General features: G+C 58.7%; 1 protein-coding gene across 1 annotated transcript in view; it reads right to left on the bottom strand.

Moving 5' to 3' along the window:
• Positions 1 to 1,259: 1,259 nt before the first annotated feature.
• SMOC2 (SPARC related modular calcium binding 2) overlaps positions 1,260 to 18,918 on the bottom strand; it is a 77,873-nt gene continuing 60,214 nt past the window's right edge. Inside the window, exons 10-13 of the mRNA XM_004702077.2 lie at positions 8,388 to 8,490; positions 6,481 to 6,755; positions 4,011 to 4,048; positions 1,260 to 2,438 (exon numbers count right to left, since the gene is read on the bottom strand). Coding sequence (XP_004702134.1) covers positions 2,421 to 2,438; positions 4,011 to 4,048; positions 6,481 to 6,755; positions 8,388 to 8,490 — 434 coding nt within the window. The 3' untranslated portion in view covers positions 1,260 to 2,420. The remainder of the gene's footprint in view (positions 2,439 to 4,010; positions 4,049 to 6,480; positions 6,756 to 8,387; positions 8,491 to 18,918) is intronic.

Raw genomic sequence — 18,918 nt, 5'->3', positions numbered from 1 at the left:
ATGCAGATTTGAGTGCTTTGTGCATGTCGCCAGGAGAGTCAAGTCCCTGGAAAAGGGCAGCATGTTTGGCAAAGTAGGGGTCAGCAGAAAAGAGGAAGGCCCGCCAGGAGACGGACTGCCCGGAGGTTGCAGCCGTGGGTCCAGACAGCCACATTGGGAGGACGGCGCAGGACCGGGCAGTGTTTCCTGCCGTGGTGCACGGGGCCTCTCTGAGTGGGATCTGACTGGAGCCCCTAACACCACCCTGGAGGAGGCGTGGCCATTTCTGAGGCTGCTGGGTTGGGCCAAGCAGAGCATCAAGGGGGCCTGAGCAAGGCTGGGCCCAGGGTGGGTCGGGTGGGGGTCCTCTCACGGCCCCTTGTTGCCTGACATGGTAAACCACTGGTCTGTTGTCTGCTGTGTGACCGAAGTCCGCTCACGAGAAACCCATGGACACAGCGTGGAGCTGCCCCACAGGGCTTCCTGGGCGGTCATCTTTACAAGGATGGATTTCATGGCCTCCCTCCCATGAGGCCTCAGGTGAGTTTGACTACAGGCTCCCCAGCAGCAGGGCTCACCGGGTGCTGGTGCTGATCCAGGTCAGAGGCTCCTGCCTGCATCTCTGTTGCCGGGTGGGGCTGGGCCCCGTGGGGCTCCATCAGGACTCACTCAGAGATGCAGCCAGGTCAGGGCCCCGCTGCTTCCTGCAAGGCGCGTTCAACGCCCCCAGCCGCTCCAGGGGAGAAGGTTAAGGCTCTTTACTCCCCTGAAGACTGAGCCTCAGAAACCCCCACGGGCCCCATAGGAGGCAGAATCCGCCTGTGGTAGTGGGCTTGCTTTAAGGAGTGGATACTCTGGGGGAGTCGTGAGTTCACTTCGGCCTCACCCCCCAGGTTCTCCGGGAGAAAGATGGGGCTTTCTGTTACAATACACAGTTACAGCCTCGGACCGCCCGGCAGTTGCCGTGACTCAGCTTTGGCTGGACGGCACTGAGTTCACAAGCACATGGTACCTGTGAGGCCCTGCTGTGCACACCTGTACTCACAGGACCCCACTCCGCGAGGAGCACACTACGACCACCCCTGTTTTACAGCTGGGGGAGAATGCCCGAGAAGATGAAGTGGCCTGCCCTGAGTCCCATCGCCAGCATGTGGCAGAGTTAGGGTGTGAACCGTCCTGGCCCCAGTAGCCCTGCCTTGACCTCTCTCAGGGGTCACTCTGTACCAGGAGTTGACTCCCCGGCCCACAAGGACGAGAAAGAAAAGACTTGATGCAGCGTGGATAGCATATTGTCTTTTAATTGATCTAAGGGAAACAGTTAAATTCAGAGTTTAGAAATAGAAAAGATTATCAAATAAATTCAGGGTCAGAGCTAGTTCAGCAATGCTGACGGGTAGCCGGCTTGCCTTGGGTGGCCCCGGGCGTCTGCCTGGATGTCAGCAGTTTAAATAAAGGGCGTGCCTCCTAAAACTCTTCATGAGGATTCACAAACATCTTTTTACAGGGCATGTGGTGGAGGGGCTTTGGGGAAGGCAGACAGAAGGGGTGTTGTAGAGAGCTGGCCTCTCCGCTCCGGTCTGGGTGGCAACTGGCCTCACATGACCTGGCCCTGTCTAGTGACTCCCCCCTGGGAACGTCCCCATGCCCTGCGGCATCCTGTGAGGAGGTGGGTGCCCAAGAGACTGGGCCCAGCTGATGTCCCTGTTCCCTGCGGAAGGAGTGTGGCATCTGCTCACCAGTCTGCCTTTCAGATGGCTTGGGTGGACCCACAGCAGGCAGTGGCCAGGGCCAGGGCTGGCAGGGCAGACAAGCGGCCTCTGCTATGGATGGCACCAGGACCAGGCTTCCTTCTGGAGACACAGGGCCCCTGCCAGTTGTCACTGGATGGCAGGGAGGGCTCTTCTGCACTTCCTGCGTGATTCACCCAAGCCACAGGCACGGGCCAAACCGGAGTGTGCCCACACACGCCAGTGCAGTTAGCCTCTGCCTGATGGCTGGTCCCCTTAGTGGTTGGGGAGCTGCAGGACACTCTCATGGAAGGCGAGTGGGCTGGGCCTGCTCCCTGGTCACACTGAGTGTCAAGCCGCGAACATCAAGGGGCCAGGGTGGGGGCAGCAAGTAACAGAGACTGCTGGCTGGACTCCACACCTAGTCCGGGCCAAGGTGGGAGGCGGGCGGAGGACTGGGGCTGCAGAGCCCTCTGGCTAGGCCCTGCCCAAATGCACGCCCAGGACACCCACCGTCATGGGGGACAGAGGTGACAGCAGGGCACGTCCAGTCAGCGAGGGGGCCACCAGCTGCGTCTCACGGGCCCGACAGCGTGAAGGTACAGTTTGAGTACAAAGTGCAAGCACTCTTGTGTTTGTGGTTTTGCTGGGTTTAATTTCTCTTTGGTGAGGGCAGCTCCCCATGTCTAAGAGCGGCAGAGGGCGATGAGCTTCTCATCCCTGCTTCCTTGGCTGAAAAAGAGAGGGAAGGGGGGACAGACAGACATTTCTGTTAGGGAGCTGGCACCGCTCAGCTGTGAAGACCAGGGTGCTCCTTCTAGGAACCACACGGAGCCCCAAGAGGGCCCGGTCAGAGCCAGCGAGCACCAGAGAGGAGGGCGAGCCTGGAGCAGGTGTCTACACAGGGGTCAGACTGGGAGGCCCTGGCTCTTTCCTCCCTGGAAACAGTTGGAAATCCCAGGAAAAGTGAGCACAGAATATTCCAGCATTGCTCCACAGGACCCGCCATCACCTTCCACTGAGCCCACAAATCACACATCCTATACAAATGCACACTTCCGAGGGGGTCAGGCCAGGGCCCCCCTTATTCCTGAGCCTCTCCAGTGGCCGCTCTACAAAGCCAGGCACCATCACAGGTGTGTTTTCTCCCATGGGGTTCAAAGCTGTCTCCTGGAGGGGCAGAGGTGGGCCAGGGACCGACCTCTGGCCGGTCCAGTCTCTCAAGGCCTGCGAGGGCCGGACAGTGAATCAGGCGGAGACAAGGAGATTCAGTGTCCTCGAGGCTGGTGAGGAAGACTGAAGGTGTCCTTCCCCGCCCCCGCCGCCTCTTGCAACCCCCAAACCAACCTCCCGGCTATCAAATCTATGCGGCCTCACAGCAAGCCCACTGGACAGTCGGCCTCCCCTGTGGGCTCCCAGGGGTCACTCCTCACGGCAGGGGACAGGAGCAAGGTGGTGGCTCTGCTTTATCCCTGCACGAGCAAGCTGACCCTTGGGCAGGACGCCCTGGGAGGCTACGGCTGGCCCGCATTTGGGATTTCCCTGGAACCTTGCTCTGCAAGGCACGGTCCTGACCAGCCTGGCCATGCAGGCGTCCCAGGGAGCACTGAGCAGCCAGCTGTGTTGTGAATGGAGTTTAATTAAGATCGAGTGTGCCACTCATTACCGTTCCCTAATTAAAACCATGCTTCGACGGCACTTGGCGCTCGGCTGGGGCTAATTGTTCTCAGATCTGCTGGACTGCGAAGAGCAAGGGATTTGTGGTGGGATTACAGTCCTGTACACCCTCCAAGTGTGCCCGGGGAAGACCCACACCACACGCCCTCTTCACACCAGCCTTCAGGGCACCGTGGAGGTCATAGGGGTCTCCTGTCAGTCCATCCACAAACGCGGGGCTGGCCCCCAGTGTCCTATCAGCCCCACCACAACCGAATCCCGGGGCTGGGCACTGTGGGCACAGACCCCGGGCGAGGCACACACAGATGGAGAGGGTAGTCGGGGCATGGGCCCTGTCCTTTTACCCGCTCCCCCCCACATCCCTGGTCCTACCAGCTTTGAGCAATGTGCAGGCCGCAGAAGCACAGGACTGGGGCATTTCCTTAGAAGGCGGCAACAGGCCCTGACCCACCAGCCTGAACCGTGGACTCTCTGGCCCCGGCACAGACGCTTCTGGCAAGCCGGCTGCCCTCCCAGCTGCCCCTCAGTCCCTCTCTTCTTGGAAGGCCTCCTACACCCCAAGCCCATGCTTACCCAAGGGCCCTTGCCTGCAATTAAACCAGCAAACTGTCCACGAGGAACACTCACCTGTCTATTGGCAGTCTCAGCATTTCCTCCTCTGGGTGCTGGGTGGAGGGAGGGAGAGAGATGACAGAGAGGTTAGGTGGGGGGGTGGAGGGAGGGAGAGGGGTGTTAGTGAAAACCAAGAGTCGACTCCCGTGGAAGGTACAGCGCCATCTCAGGGAGGGTCCCGGGCCGTGCCGGTTGTGATTTGAGTAACTGTTCACAGGGTGAATTGGTTTCCATTCAACACCAGAGGCCCCTGTGGCTGGTGACGCCGACTGCTGTCCCCAGAGGGTGACACTCTCTTTCCACTTCCCACCTGTGTCCTTGAGCTGGACCCCTGGGCAGAAGCTGCCCCTCTGGTCTTGTCTGATCAGGGCGGCAGACCACTCTGGGCTTACTGTCCACCTCACAAACCAGGACGCTGAACCCCCAGGGTGGGTTAGGGCAACAAGGGCCAAGGTTGTAGGCTTCCCCTGGTCTCTGGCAGACCAGTGAGCCTGGTCTTTAGGACGACTGAGGGCTCTGGCCCCCACTTTCCCTGCCACTCTGCCCTGGACCTCAGAGAGAGGCACCAGCCAGCACCCTCCTCTCCCGAGGAAGGCACTTCCACTTGGAGTGGAGAAGGACAGAGGGGCCATCGAGGGACGATGGCTTTTCACTGCCCAGCCCAGTCCTGCTGTAGAAGGACTCGTCTTCTTCACAAACTCCCCGCTGACTGCAGAGAAAGGTCCCCTGAGAAGGTTGCCCCAGGGGGTCCAGGATGGGAGCCCTAAGATGGCCACCAGCCCGGGATCGCTGAGCTTCTCAGTGTCCACTGCGGCCACGAGGCGTGACTCTGCAGCCTCGCCCTGGTGTCGCATTGGTTAGAGCGCTCGGCCGAGAGCCAGTTGGAACTCAGCTGCTGCTCAGTTCCTACCCAGCCTGGAAGACTCAAGGGGCTGTTCCACCCAACCCTACGGGTCTCGGCGGGCCGCTCCAGCTCAGCGCGGCGGTGCAGACGGCAGGGACTGCCCGGCACGCCCAGCGCCACAGCCGTGTTGGAGTCCTTGTGAGCAGCCGGTTTGTCGATCCGCCTCTTTGAGGGTCTTCCTCCTTTCAGTGCCCACCTGCTTTACAGAGCACGACGTCCCTTTCCATCTCCTGATAGCATGTCCATAGTACATGAGACCACGTCTCACCATCCTTGCTTCCAAGGGGGCTCTGGCTGCACTGCTTCCAAGACCCCTCTGCTGGCTCTTCCGGCAGCCGTGGTACTTTCAATACTCTTCTCCAGCGACACGAGTCAAACGCAGCGACTCTTCTGAAGTCCTCCTTATTCAGTGTCCAACTCCCACATGCAGACGAGGCAACTGAAGAGACCTTGGTCTGGGTCAGGGGCACCTTTGTCCTCCACGTCCCTGACGTTGCTCTTCAGCACTTTACCGAGGTCGTTGGAAGCAGATTGCTCAAGGTGAGACATCGCTTAACTTCCTGGTGCGACTTTTCTGAGTGCGGACTGTGGATCACAGTAAAACGCGACCCCGGACAACGTCAAATTTTCTCTGCTTATGACGATGTTGACTACTGGTCTTCTGTACACTGGATTATAATCAATTCCGAAGGCTGCAATTCTAGATCTTCAGCAGCAAGCGCCCACAGCCTCCTCGCGTTCAGCAAGCAAGGTTGTGCCATCTGCACAGCGCAGGTTGCTAATAAGCTTCCTCCGATCCTGATGCTGCATCCTTTTTCTTAGAGCCCAGCCTCTGGTGCTGTCCCCAGCGGGCAGACTTCTCCACACTCCATGAAGTGGTGCGTCCTATTAGGCATACAGCCGGAGCAATGAACGGGCGTTCTGGAAGTCAGGGGACAGGAAACGGTGACCTGGGGATGGACCTTGGCCCCGAGCCTCCAGTGGATGACTTGGCACAGGCAGACTGCCAGTCCTGTTTCTGAGCACCTCTGCAGGGACCCAAAGTGCCGGCCTTCCAGCCAGCAGCGGGGCGCAATCTGCCCCGGCACCACCTTATCAGCCACTGCCGGGGAGTGGATTCTGAATCCTGGCCATCCTGCGGGAGGAGGTGGGGGCGTTCCCTGGAGGCCCTGGAATGGCAAGGCTTTACGGGAGCAGACAGCCTCTCTCTGTCTCCAAAGGAGTGACCAGTGGGTGTGAATGGCACACGTTCAGGTTCACAGCCAGGCACTTAACCCACGGTGCCCCCAGGGCCCCTTGTGCAGTGCCCAGGGGTTGAAGAATAAATTCTGAGCTAGGGCTCCTGACCTGCTGGCCTCCTGACTTGGTGTGGAGCCCAAGGACAAGGCCAGCCCTGGGGACATCCGACAGCCAACATGTCAGGGGCCTCAGGAGACAAAGGGCTGAGCTTCACACCCAACTCTGTCCACCCTGGGGATGGTCCCCTTCTGATCACCTGCCGACCCCTCTATCGAGGGGGCACCCCCATAGACAGCTCCTGTTCGACCACGAGGACCACGTGGGCATCTCAGGGGCTCTTACTGTGACGCTTCCTGGTGTTTCCCTTGGCGTCCTCCTTGGTCACCCCCAGGCAGCCCATTAGCTCCTGGACCGAGAGGGACTTGTTGTTGTTGGCGTCGCAGTACTCCACAAACCGCTTCACGCACTTCTTGGGCTTCGATTTCTTCCGGAGCAGCCGCTTGAAGGGTTTGATCTCCTTTTTGCCGAGGTCGCCGCTGGCGTTCTTGTCCAGCAGTTTGAAGTACCAGTGGACCACTCTCTCCTCCAGCGTGTGGCTGGGGTCCGGCTCAGAAAGCCTGCAGGAGAACACAGACTCGTGAGGAAGCAGGTCCCAGGGGCCCGGACCTGTCCTGCCCCGGTCCCCTGCCAGGGATGCCCCTGCTCCACCCGCTCACCCACCCCCCATGCCTCTGCCTCCGAGGGAGAGCCCTGTGTGTATGGGGGTGGTGGGGGGCGTGCCCAGCAAGCAGGTTCATCGCTCATTCCCCTGAGACATCACCAGAGAGAGTGATTCCGGAAACCTTCTTCACGTTGGTTTGCAAACCAGCAAGGACACCGTGTCTTTCTCCTTCCGAGGACACGTGTGGTTTAGTCACGCTTTTCCACACACACGCTCCCCGTTGGACTCTGTGCTCCCAGAGGCTGGGTCGTGCCGGCTGGGGACACCCACAACCCACCTTCAGACACCCTGAGGGTGCAGGCCTAGTGGAAAGCGTCCCCTAAACCTGCTTTTCTCTTCTACACAGGTGACGTGCACCTTCGACATCCCTTCAACAGAGAGGAGCTGTCCCGCAGGGAGGCATCTCCATGGGCAGAGAGGAGCCGGCTACGTCAAGTTCATGTAGCCGGATCCGACTGGTCTACCCCACGCCCCACAGGACCAAACCCGCTGGTCCGGCACCATCCTCACCATGGCTCCTGTGCCCGAGCCTGTGGTCACAGCCCCTGTGTCCTTGTTGAGGACCAGCCTCTTTCTCACTGCCCCTCCACTTTCCCAAGCGTGACGTCCTTCGCCAGGGCCGGTCTCTCGAGACAACAACGTGTCCCAAGCACACGAGACCACATCTCACCGCCCTCGCCTCCCAGGGCCAGCCAGGTTGTACTTTCCTCCAAGAGAGATCTGCCTGCGCAAAGTTGGTGGCCCGTGGAACATTCCAGATCCTTTGCCAGGGCCAGGATTTGAGCACATCAGTTCTCCGACGGCCTTCCTTATCGGCCGTCCGCCCTCCCATGCATAGGAGGTGACTGCAAACACCAGGCGACTGTCAACACTTTCAAGGGGCCTTGCGCAGCAGATGTGCCCAATGGCTGCTCCCAGGAGCACTGGTTGTGGATCCGAGCAAAACAACATCTTCACCACCTCGCCTGGTTCCCCATGGACCAGGGCGCTACCTATCGGCCAACTTGTGAGGAACTTGGCGTTCTTGACGCTGGAGGCTGCCATCTTTGGTCTCCATTGGCGAGTGCTCCGCCTCCTCCCGGCTCTCAGCGAGCCAGGGGGTGGGGTCTGCAGACCCCAAGATCGTCACGGAGCAGCACCTCGCCCTTCAAGCAGCACCTCGCACTTTTCGTCCTACAATTCAGCTGCTCTCACCGTGTGCTCAGCGCGCAGAGCAAGTACGTCTGGTGCGAGGATGCTTCCCATCCTTCAGACTCCACCCCTCGTAAAAGTCACACTCTTCCACCTGGAGCGCAGGAGCCTGCCCATGGCCCTCAGATAGGACAGGGGCTCCCCTGACACCCTCTAAGAGAAATGACCCGCCCTCCAGGAGTCCTCGCCCCAGGCCACTGCCTGTGTGTGGCCAGTCCTCCTGGCCTGAAGCCCCGCGGCCAACTCACGTCCCAGAGGTTTGGGGTGGGCTCTTATTTCCTGGGGTCTTGGGGGGCCTTTGTCCCCGCTCCTGGCTCTCTCACCAAGGGGGCCGTACCTGCTAGAAGATGACGATGGGTCAGACACCGCGTGGACCATATCGGTGGACAGCGCGTCCAGGACACTGGTGAGGAATTCATTCTTCTTGGCGCCGGGACACCCTGGGGGGACAAAGCGGGGGGCCCTGTTTTTCGCACCCCACAGGAAGAACCACCGAGCGGGATGGACTCATCTGGGTCACAGCGGGAAGGAGGGCCCCTGACGCACAGGGGGTGCTAGGACCGCTTCTGACCAGAGAGTTCACTCGGACCCTGGGCTGAGGTGAAGCCGGTGACGGGGGTGTGACATTTACCGCACGGTGACACTCGGCGGTGTGTCTCAGGCAGGTGGGGGCCTCGCCCCAGCCCACAGATGCCACCCTGGCTCTCAGTGTGTCCCGCTTGGTCACTCTGTGTGGCTGTGAAGCTGGGAGCTAGGCCAGAGGTCTGTCAAACACCAGCACGGTCACTCCTGGTGGACAGGTCTCAGCCTGGAGATGGCTTCTGAGTATGGGCCGATGGAGACCTGTGACCCACACTCACACGCCAGCATCCAGTGCAGGGCGGGCGGACAAACCCAGGCTCTGTGTGTCCAGCCATGTTCCCAAATGACCAGGCGACCTCCTCCTCCCAGCCCAGGGCTCCTCGCTGCCCCTCTCTGCAGGGCTGAGTGACCGGCAGACGCCGGCTCTATCCTGTCTCCATAGGACATGGTACTGTAGGGCCCAGGGTCCAGGAGTGTTCCTGTGCTGACTTGAATGTGTGAAAAGCTCAACATTCAACCAGTGTCCCATCTGTGCCACCATCACCCTCTCTTGGTCCCTGGGCAAGGGGCCCTGCACTCACCTGCACCTGCCTGCTCCAGCCGTGCCCCCACCCTGGTCTCAGGATGGCTCCTTAAAGCCATCACAGACACGCAGTCATCCCCCCAGGTGAGGGTGCCCACAGGACACCTCACCCAGTCCTGGGCCACCCAGGATGGCCTGTGGTCTGTTGTGGGGACCACAGGGAAGCAGGTCACCAGGCCTTTCTTCCTCATCTGTCTTAGGCTGGAAGGCAAGCCTGTCATCATCACAGCCACACCCATACCTTCACCTGCTACCTGCTCGGGTCACCTGTCCCCTTAACGCTCCAACCACCCTGTTAGCCCCAGAGGTCCCCGGGGATAGAGGGGACGAACCGCGATGGCAGGGTTGCTCAGTGGTCCAGTGACTCTTGGTACTGGTTAGCTTCAAGAAAGGGCCCAGCGTGTCCTGTTGGATTGCTGAGGGACTCAGAGAGCACACACCATGCCACCTCTGATCTCATCAGGTCCCCGACCTGGCAAAGCAACGCCCCCAAATGAAGGAGTACCCAGAACCTTCCTGAGATGCAGGGCTATGGGCCGGACAAGCTCTGGCTCGAGCTCTCAGAGACGGCGAAGGGACTAGACTGTCTCATGTGCTGGGCCGAGCCTCCCAGGGCAGTCCTGCTGAAGACCTCCCTCCCCCTCCCCCTCTAGTCTTTTCCTCGGTGGGCCAGCCGCCCTGTAGTCCCTTGTTGATGGGAGAGGGTAGATCCATCCAGCATTTTTTAAATGTCCCCTTTTCTTTGCAAACGCAGGGACCTTCATTTTGAGGAAATATCAGGAAAAACATAACTCTGGTGCCAGATAACAGAGGTGCTGTACCCCAAGACTCCGGAATGTGCATGTGGGGGACATCTCAGGGTCACACATGGAGTTCAGGGGTCAGTGGACGCTCTGGCCTGGGGGCCCTGGCTCAGCCAATCTCCACGAGGCTGCTGGGGGCAGAAACTCATGCAGAGGGCCAGAGAGGCAACTGCCACCAAGCTGAGGCGGAAGGTTCTAAGCTCACCACCCTCGATTCAGACCCACAGTGACCTTACAGGATGGGGTAGCACTGTCCCTGTGGGTTTCTGAGATGGCGACCCTTCATGGGAGTAGAAAGCCCACCTCTCTCCCTCGTAGTGGATGGTGTGACCCTTCCTGGGAGTAGAGAGCCTGTCTTTCTCCCTCTTTGCAGAGGGTGGTTTCTAACTACTGACCTTGCAGCTAGCAGTCCAACGTGGAACCAGGTCACCTTGCTGCGGACTCTAGAACCCTCCAATTTCACAGGACCGTACGGATGGACTCATGGGACGTGGGAGGAATGTCTGTTACAACTGGTGGTGCAGTGGTTCTGTGTCTGGCAGCTCCCCGGAAGGTCAGCAGTTGGAGACCACCAGCTGCTCCCTGGGGGGCTGTCCTTGAGTACGGGGGGAGGGGGCAGACCGAAGCCTGTATTTGGCTTGTTTCGCTCCCTCCAGCTGTGTGCCGACACACTTCAGGGGTCGGCAAAGGGTGTTTGCGGTAAAACAATGCACCCGAATCTGAGCAGGTGATCTCCAGCTTCCTTCCTGCCACTGCAGCCACCATCTCGCTGTCCACGGGTGGATGCCGTGGCATGGGCGTCCGTTTCAGAGAGCGTTTCTGAAAATGTATCCTCAGGGGTGGGCAGACTCAGAGAGGTCCCAGAGGGCAGTGTAGAAGGGTCCTCATGGTTTCCCAGTCTGCAATCCACCCCACCTCCCACCCCCTGGGAGCAGACAGGCACCTCTGTGTCCCTCAGAGTGGTCCGTTGGCTAGTGGCCTAGCCCCCCACCTGAGAGGGAGGCAAGAGGGGCCGAGGGAGGAAGAGCAAAGGCGACCAGAGCCGTTGACGATGGTGTTTCCATACGATTCCACACACGGGAGGTCCCCATGGACGGAGCCTGTGGGTAGCCCCCCACTCACATTTACCAGGGGTCGCTCACCGACCTGAGGGAACAGACCCTCAGCACCTCTGCACAGGAGTGATGCGGATGTTTGGGACCCAAAGAGAAGGGCAGAAGGGAAGAAACCATGCCTTCCTAAAGGACACCTTCACTGGCCGATGTGCCACCATCCTGTGGTCACCATCGCATGCTGGGATGGGACTCGATCCTGGGGAGCCACCTGACTCCCTGCCTTGGGAGGACAATCCCCAACTCAGCCGACGCTTCCTGGGTGGGGCTCATCTCAGCCCTGCAGAGACAAACAACCAGAAACACCCGGCCCCCCCATTTTCTCTGCTGAGGGCTGGCCAGAGTGGGGCGCTCACACGGGGGCAGCTCTCACCGGAGCCCAGGCCGGGCCTCACTGAAACTGCCTGAAGCAGCCCTTTCCAGTGGCTGCGTTTTGTCCTGCCTTCTCTCTCAGGCTGCTCCCTCAGCCAAAGCCCGTGGACGCTGCTGACAGTTTGATGGATGAGAGGCAGCGGTGGCAGAGGGGAACAGAGGACCATCTGTCCTGCAAGTCACCCCCCGCACCCCCCCCCAAAGGCCTCTGGGGTAGCAGACCCAGCTGGGGGCCGCTCTGGTGCTGCTCTTTTGCAGTGGGCCAGGTTGCGTCTGGAGTTGGAAGGGAAGCCAGCTCTGCCCCAGGGCCCGCGGGTGGACCCAGCACACAGGAGGGCCTTCTCCCCGCCTCGTCCTCAGGTGGCCTCAGCCCTCGGCACATCGATAGAACGATCCAGGGGGAAATGGCACTCTGTATGCCATAGAGCTGCCTCCACCAGGAGACCTGGGCCACCTGTCCAGACGCACACACTGCCCCTGCCTCCCCCTGCCATCCAAAGTCCCCCTCCCACTCATTCCAAGATGCCAAGGGTGACGGGCAGGGCCAGACCCTCACCAGCTGGCAGCTCCTGCCCACTCTAGTAGCAGGAATACCCCGACCCGGCTATCGCAAGTTGCGCCCCGCCCCCTGTGCTGGGCACTGCGTACTCATGGTCTGTGGGTCCATGCTTACAGCATTGTGCCACTCTGCCCCTGACTGGGCCGTGGAGGAGCCTGCTCCTTCTCAGCCTCCACCGTTTCTGCCAACACACAAAAATGTGCGTGGAGCCAAGGCTAACAGTGAAGGACAGCTATTTTAATACTCCTGGCCCTGGAGAGATTAAGCAAAACATATTTGCTTAGTGTCTGACCCCATGGTGCTCATTTTTCTCAAGCCAAGGCCCTTACAGAATGGTGTTTGTGAAGGCCACGTGGCCTGACAAAGCAGGCTCTGAGCAGCGAACAGCAAGAGTCACAAGAGTCCAGTGCTCACTAGCTCTATTTATATCTGGGTTAGTCATGACCCTCCGTGGGACAGAAGTGTGGCTCCACAGGCACCCACTCGGCCCGTCCAGGTTTCCCTGTGTCCTGGGCCAGGGTCAGCGTGCGGGTCAAAGGGCCCCTATCTCGGGAAGGTCAACATGGACTCCCCACTCACAGCTGCACCAGGCCCCCCGCCCTTACAGGAGCTCAGTGACCCCTGGAGACCCTCAGCCCACCCACGCCCATGGGGAGGAGACGTGTCCCCTTGGAGGGTGGGGTTGCATGTTTGCTGGGTGACAGCGTGAGACCTCAGAGAGGAGGCTAGATTTGGGATGGGACCTGGTTGAGGAAGGTAACCTGGGATCCTAGAGGACATTCATCTGGAATCATTGAGAAAGGTAATCTGGGATCATGGAGGAAGGTAATGTGGGGTGGGACCTGACAAGCTGGTGCTTTGTAGCCTCCAAGTCTGGGGTAGCAGGTGACAGCGTTTCTGGCCAAGAAAAAAGACCCCAGATGTGAGCTGAGCCTGAGGAAAACCACCACGGGACAGCACCAGTGGGGACCAGTGACCCCCCCCCCCCCACTCGCTGTGCCTTTCTGCCACAGACCAAGTCCCCAGGAAGTCGACCAAAGAGATGAAAACCCCAAGCCAAACCCACTGCACGGAGTCAATGCCAACCCACAGCGCCCTCTACAGGGTGGCTGACTGCAGATGGGGGAGAGCAATGGTCCCTCTCTCGCTCAGACAGGCTGGTGGGTTTGGAACACTGAGCTGGCTGCTGGCCGCCCAGCGTCTGACCCTCAGCACCACCAGTGTCCTTTTACCACAAGGAGGAAGTGCTGTGGGGAGGAGTGGCACTCCTCTCTGACAGCATGGCTTCCGGTGTCGCAGGAGAGACTGTCGGTAAACACGCCATTCTGTCCAGTCCAGGAAGCCCCTGCTGCTCCCACTGCGATTTCAAACCCTTACCCTGCTCTCTGACATTGTTGATGCCAGCAGACTCAGCAAGCCAATGTGGATTTCTGAAACTGCCACTGTTGATGGGGGCAGAAAGCCCCCCCCCCCCACCTGTGGCCGGTGGTTTCCAACTCAGCCCAAGGAGCCACCCACTACACTACCTGGGCTCCCTCCCTGTGATGGGGCAACAAGAATCCCTGCTGCCTCGCCCATTCCAAAACACATTCTCTTCCACAGAGCCCCTCCGGCCCCTGACCAGCTCCCAGGTCAGCTCCTCTGACTCAGAGGACCCCCGTGTCCCCGCTTCCTCCTGGTGATGTGTGTTCAGAGCTTGGTCTTTCTTGGACAGGCATGGCCGTCAGACTCCGGTCTGTGTCCTGGGCCTGAGGTCGAGGGTCAGTTGTTGGAAATGCTGGAAAGAGTCAGAGCCACGTTTCTTGACTCCCGGTCCCACTCATGCCTGGGCGGTGGATGGGGGCAGGTGTACTCTGATGGCACTGGAAACGGCAGGGTGTCCTGTGGCCAAGGAGCCAAGTTCAGCAGCCCCTCTCATCACTGTGCGCTCCAGAGTCCAAGCCAAAGGTGGGTGGTTCCAACCCTGCAGTGGAACCTAAGAGGTCGGGCCTTGTGGGCCCCATGGGGTAGACCTGCTCTGCACAGCTGGGTGGCCATCAGCCCAGGCACCGGACACCAGCAATGACACGGTAGTATGGACAGAAAGCAGCAGGGTTCTGAGGCCTCCTATTGTTAGGTGACGGCCAGACAGTTCCATCGCATGGTGACCCTACAGCGATGTGACCTACTGGTCCAGTTGTGCGGGTTCGATTTTCTTGACAGGAGTCGTCATCCATACTGACGGCTACAATCCTTGATCTTCATCTGCAAGTGCTTCGGGCCTTGCTCGCGTTCAGCAAGCGAGCTGTGTCAGGGCACATGGCAGGTTGTTAATAAATCTTCCTCCAAATCGGTTACTGTGGCCAGACCATGTGACAGAGAGCTTCCCCCTTAGCTCCTCTTCAGGCGAACACAGGTGTGCAGGTCGGTCCCCCAAAGAGAGCAGAAGGGGGCGCATGTAAGGGGAGTGAGTGGTGTGTGACCCCAGCAGATCTGAGAGGAAGCGCGGGGCTGCTAAGAGAAGGGGCTGTGCCCATGGAGGTCCTCCCGTGAGTGGTGTTGGATGAGTCGTAGGGGGGTCAGATTGGCCTCCTCTTCCTCAGACAGTAGAGTCAGCCCACGTGTGTCTGCTGAGACAGATCTGACTATCCCTGGACAGTGTCTCTAGCTTCCGCGATGCCCATGGGGGCTCCAGCAGCCAGCTGCCACTCCACCATCACTGGTCTGGGCAGCGCTCTTGGCAAGTGTTGCCCTGTGATTGGGCTGGTGGTGTCCTGCAGCGAGTGAGTTATTTGATGACGAGCTGCACGCAGCCTTGTGTCTTCAGCTCTCCCGTTTCCCGGAAACTCTGCAGGGACACGGATGACAAACGACATCAGCGATCCGCCTGCCACAGCGGGGAGGCTCCCCAGAGGCAGGGCAGCTTGTGGCTGCCGGGATGCGGGGACTATGAAGAAGGTGAGTGGAAGTCCTCGTGAGGGCTGGGGCAGCGAGCCAACAGCAACAGGGCGGAGGAGGGCAGAGAACCTTGACCTGGCATCTTTTCACTCGACACAGGAGGGCCCGACCGCTCCGGACAGCGGAGCACGTAAGCGATATCCGGGGTTTCTGTTGGTGGCCAGTTAATTTGAGCCAGAAGTGAGATGGGATGGCAGAAAATGCAAGTGCCCTAGGGCTGTGGGTCTCCTGGGGGAGAAGGGTTGTCCTTCCTGGTTGGCTTTGTTCTGCGGATGAACTGGCCTCTAAGCAGAGGAGACAGGGCGTGGGGAAGGAGACCATGCAACGGAGAAGGGAGGCAACCAGAGCTGTTAGCTGTCTGAAGGATCAAGTGGCCCACGCCATCCTCACATTGTTCTTACGCTTGAACCTGCTGGTGTAGCCATTGTGTCCATCCATCTTGTCCAGGGCCTCCCTCCCTCTTTTTCACTGCCCCTCCACTTGCCCAGGCAGGATGTCCTTCAACCGGTCTCTCCCAACAGCACGTCCAAAGTCTTCGAGATTTAGTCTCACCATCCTTGCCTCTACAGAGTATTCTGGCTGTACTCCTGTGGGCAGTGCACTGGGCATTCTGTGTTCTCCACCAGCGCCATACTCCAGTGCATCCTTCTTCTCCGGTCTTGCTCATGCAGTGGCTCACTTTCAGATGGACATGAGGCTTGGGTCGGGAGTACCTTAGTCCTCAAAGTCACATCCTTGCCTTTCAACACTTTAAAGAGGTCTTGTGAGGCAGATCCACCCAATGCGATGTGCCGTTGGATCTTGTGGCTCGTGCTTCCACGATCACCGGTTGCATATCCAAGCGAGACAACATCCTTGGTAGCCTCAATCTTTTCTCCATGTATCAAGAGGCTCATATGGGTTGGCACCAAGTCAGTCCCACCCAGGGTGGTCTACAGACAGCAGAAGGGATTAGTGGCTGGTCCTGCATGGCTCCCTGACCAGGTGCGTCCTAGCCCATCAGTGCGGACTCTGAACAGAGCCTTCAGTCCTGGCTGCCCCCTCCAGCACCATGTCAGAGGAGAAGCCACAGGGAGCCCATTGGCTGGTCTTTGGAAGTAGACCACCAGGTCCTTTGTCGCCATCTGTCTTCACCTGGAAGCTCAGCAGAGGCTTTGAGGGGGGTGGAGACACGGGTACCTTCGCTTCCAGTGACACAGCGACAGGAACGTCAGCACCAGAGTAGGACAGACGGAGCCGGGCTGCCAGCCTTTTGAGCCAAGGTCTCTTAGAAGAATCCTGCAGTCAGAGAGGAACCCTGCAGAACAGACTTCCAGATTCTCAGGGAGTTGAGACTTTCTGGAGCCATGGAAAGAGGACGAACGCTTGAAGCTGTTGTCTTGAGAGAGTCGCTCAACTTTACAGCAAAAGTAGCCCCTGCGGTCTCCTTAAACTTTGAATATTCTTATTGTTCAATAAACACCCCAAGGAGGCAGGGCCCCTACAAGCCTGCCTTCCTTACACCTGTTTCAATCCGGCTCAGGCAGACCATGGGTCTGGAACATTGTGTTCCGGCGCAGCAGCTCTGGGGGCTGAGACTGGCCTGTGCAGACAACCACCAGCGTCACAGCTCTGCGCCACCAGCAGCGCAGGAGAGACCCCGAGCGGGCGGGCTGCAGCTGTGAGGCAAGGCCACATCACCCCTGAAGCCTAGAGGGGAAGCACGCTGCCACTAACCAAGAGTCTGCCAGTTTGAAGCCCACCCACAGCTCTTCAGTGAAAGACTCCTAGAACCACAGCCTACTCACTGCCACCGAGTCAACGCCACTCCCGGGGAAGGACCGGCCCGGTGAGCTTCCCAGGCGGTAACTCTTCACGGGAGCGGGAAGCTGTCTTGTCCGTGGAACGGCTGGTGGTTTCAAACTGCTGAGCTAGAATGGCCCACGGGACACGCTCACGGGACAGGCAGTCGGTGGGGTTCAGACCAGAATCCAGGGCCCACAAGAAAAGCCACAGAGAAAGGCTCGTGGTGTCCCCAGACTCCATGTGGTGGAGAGGACAGAGGCCGCACACAGGGGACAGCGGCTGACCCCGAGCGGAGTGTCCAGACAGGATGAGGACCTCAGGGCTGAGGTCCTCTTGGGAACACAAGAGCCATGGTCTGTGATCACAATGCAAGGGTCAAAGGGGGCTGGGGGACGCCGGACCCTTGAACAGTTTTTGTCAGGTGCTGTCTGGTTCACTCCGATTGACCCTGTGTACAATGGCAGGGGCCACTGCCTGGCCCTGCACCACCCGCACCGCTTTGCTGGGCTTCGGCCCACGATTGCAACCACGCGCCGCTCCGTCTCATTCAGGCTCTCTCTCTTTCTCGATCACTTTCTTCTGGACCAAGCATGACGTCGACCTCCAGGGACCAGTCTCTCCTGAGAACGCGTCCTACGTGTGTGAGGTTGAGTACACCATCGTCCCTGCTTTCTGGACGGCATTCTGGCTGTCCTTCCTCCCAGAGGACAGGCTGTTTGTGCCAACGCCACTCCTGGGTTATTCCATGTTCTTTGCCAGGGACACCACCCAAAGGCGTCCATCATTTCTCCCGTCTCCCACAGTCCTTGTCCACTCTCGTCTGCGTAAAACACGACTGAAGATGACGTGACTTGGGTCAGGGGCACTTCAGTCCACGTCTGACCACTTTAGAGAGGTCTTTCTCGCCACGGCCCACGGCCTCCCACACCAGACAGGTCCCTGAGGGAGAGGCGGAGTGCGTGGGATGGCTCAGAGGCATTTTATGGGCCCTCTTAGAGCCGTGACTCCAGGCAGCCTGATTTTACCCTTTATGAAAATAAACAAATTGAATTACTCTTATAGGAGCTTTCTGATTTGGTTATAGCACAGTCCTAATAAATCCAGATTAATTAGATGAAAGCCTGCCATAATAAAAGTGAGTTGTGGGCCAGTTAAAAGCATTTTCATTTTTAAACACTCAAGTGGATACCATGATTAGATGGCTCTTCAAGTGGTTAATCATCTAGACAAATTGCGGTACTAAAGCAGCAGCATTATTTATAATGGAATCATGACTGCTTAACACACAGCTAGCAGCTGCCAGTGGAGAGGGGGTCGTTTGTCTCTTCGGTTTCTTAAACCGTCCTCCCAAGATGGCTTGTGCCAGGAATTCGCCTGGCAGACGCACCTCTCAGGATTCAGTTGGATCTAAACTTCATCCCATCACGGCTTCATGGAATCCTAACTTTCACAGTAGGCCAGGCCACACTGGACGGGGTTTTAGACACCGAGCCAACCGATACTGCTCACTGCTGTTCTCAAGGGATTTTCTTTCTCTCTCTTTTTAACATTTCAGAAGTCTGGCGTGGGAGTTACATAATCTGTTAACTTGCGAAGGGGTGGAGTCTAGCCTGTCAACCAGGTCACAGCCAATGAGGCCTCTGTGGGGGCAGGGCCTTCTCCAGAGGATTCTGGGAACTCCTGTCTTCCTCCCTGGAGGAGAGATATCCCCTCCTCTCCCTGAGAGACATTCCTGTTGACAAGCCACACGGAGCCACGCTGATGGCAGCCAGAGCTGTGGAGCAGGAGGAGCCATGAGGGACCACGCCAGTGCTGAGATGCTTCCACCGCCACTGGATCCACAAGACTTTCCACCCACCGGCCTGCGATCTTCCTGCACTCAGTGTTATTGCATGTGTTGCCTGAGTCTGAAGAGGAATTGACATACTACTGGACATATAGGGTAACATCGGACATATGGGCTTGATCTGGACTGGACTGGGGTGTTTTCTCAATATACAGTGAACCCTTGCCACTTTGCGCTTCGACTTCCACGGCTTCACTCTATCGCCATTTTTGCGTAACAGCGCATGCTCTGTCATTACTGCCACTGATTGGCTCATACTGTACACGCTTGATGCCATAAATAATATAAT

This window comes from Echinops telfairi, unplaced genomic scaffold, assembly GCF_000313985.2.
Source record: "Echinops telfairi isolate 266 unplaced genomic scaffold, ASM31398v2 ScPeMD7_3533;HRSCAF=4204_0, whole genome shotgun sequence".
Classification (NCBI taxonomy): Eukaryota; Metazoa; Chordata; class Mammalia; order Afrosoricida; family Tenrecidae; genus Echinops; species Echinops telfairi.
This window is presented reverse-complemented; position numbering and strand designations above follow the sequence as displayed.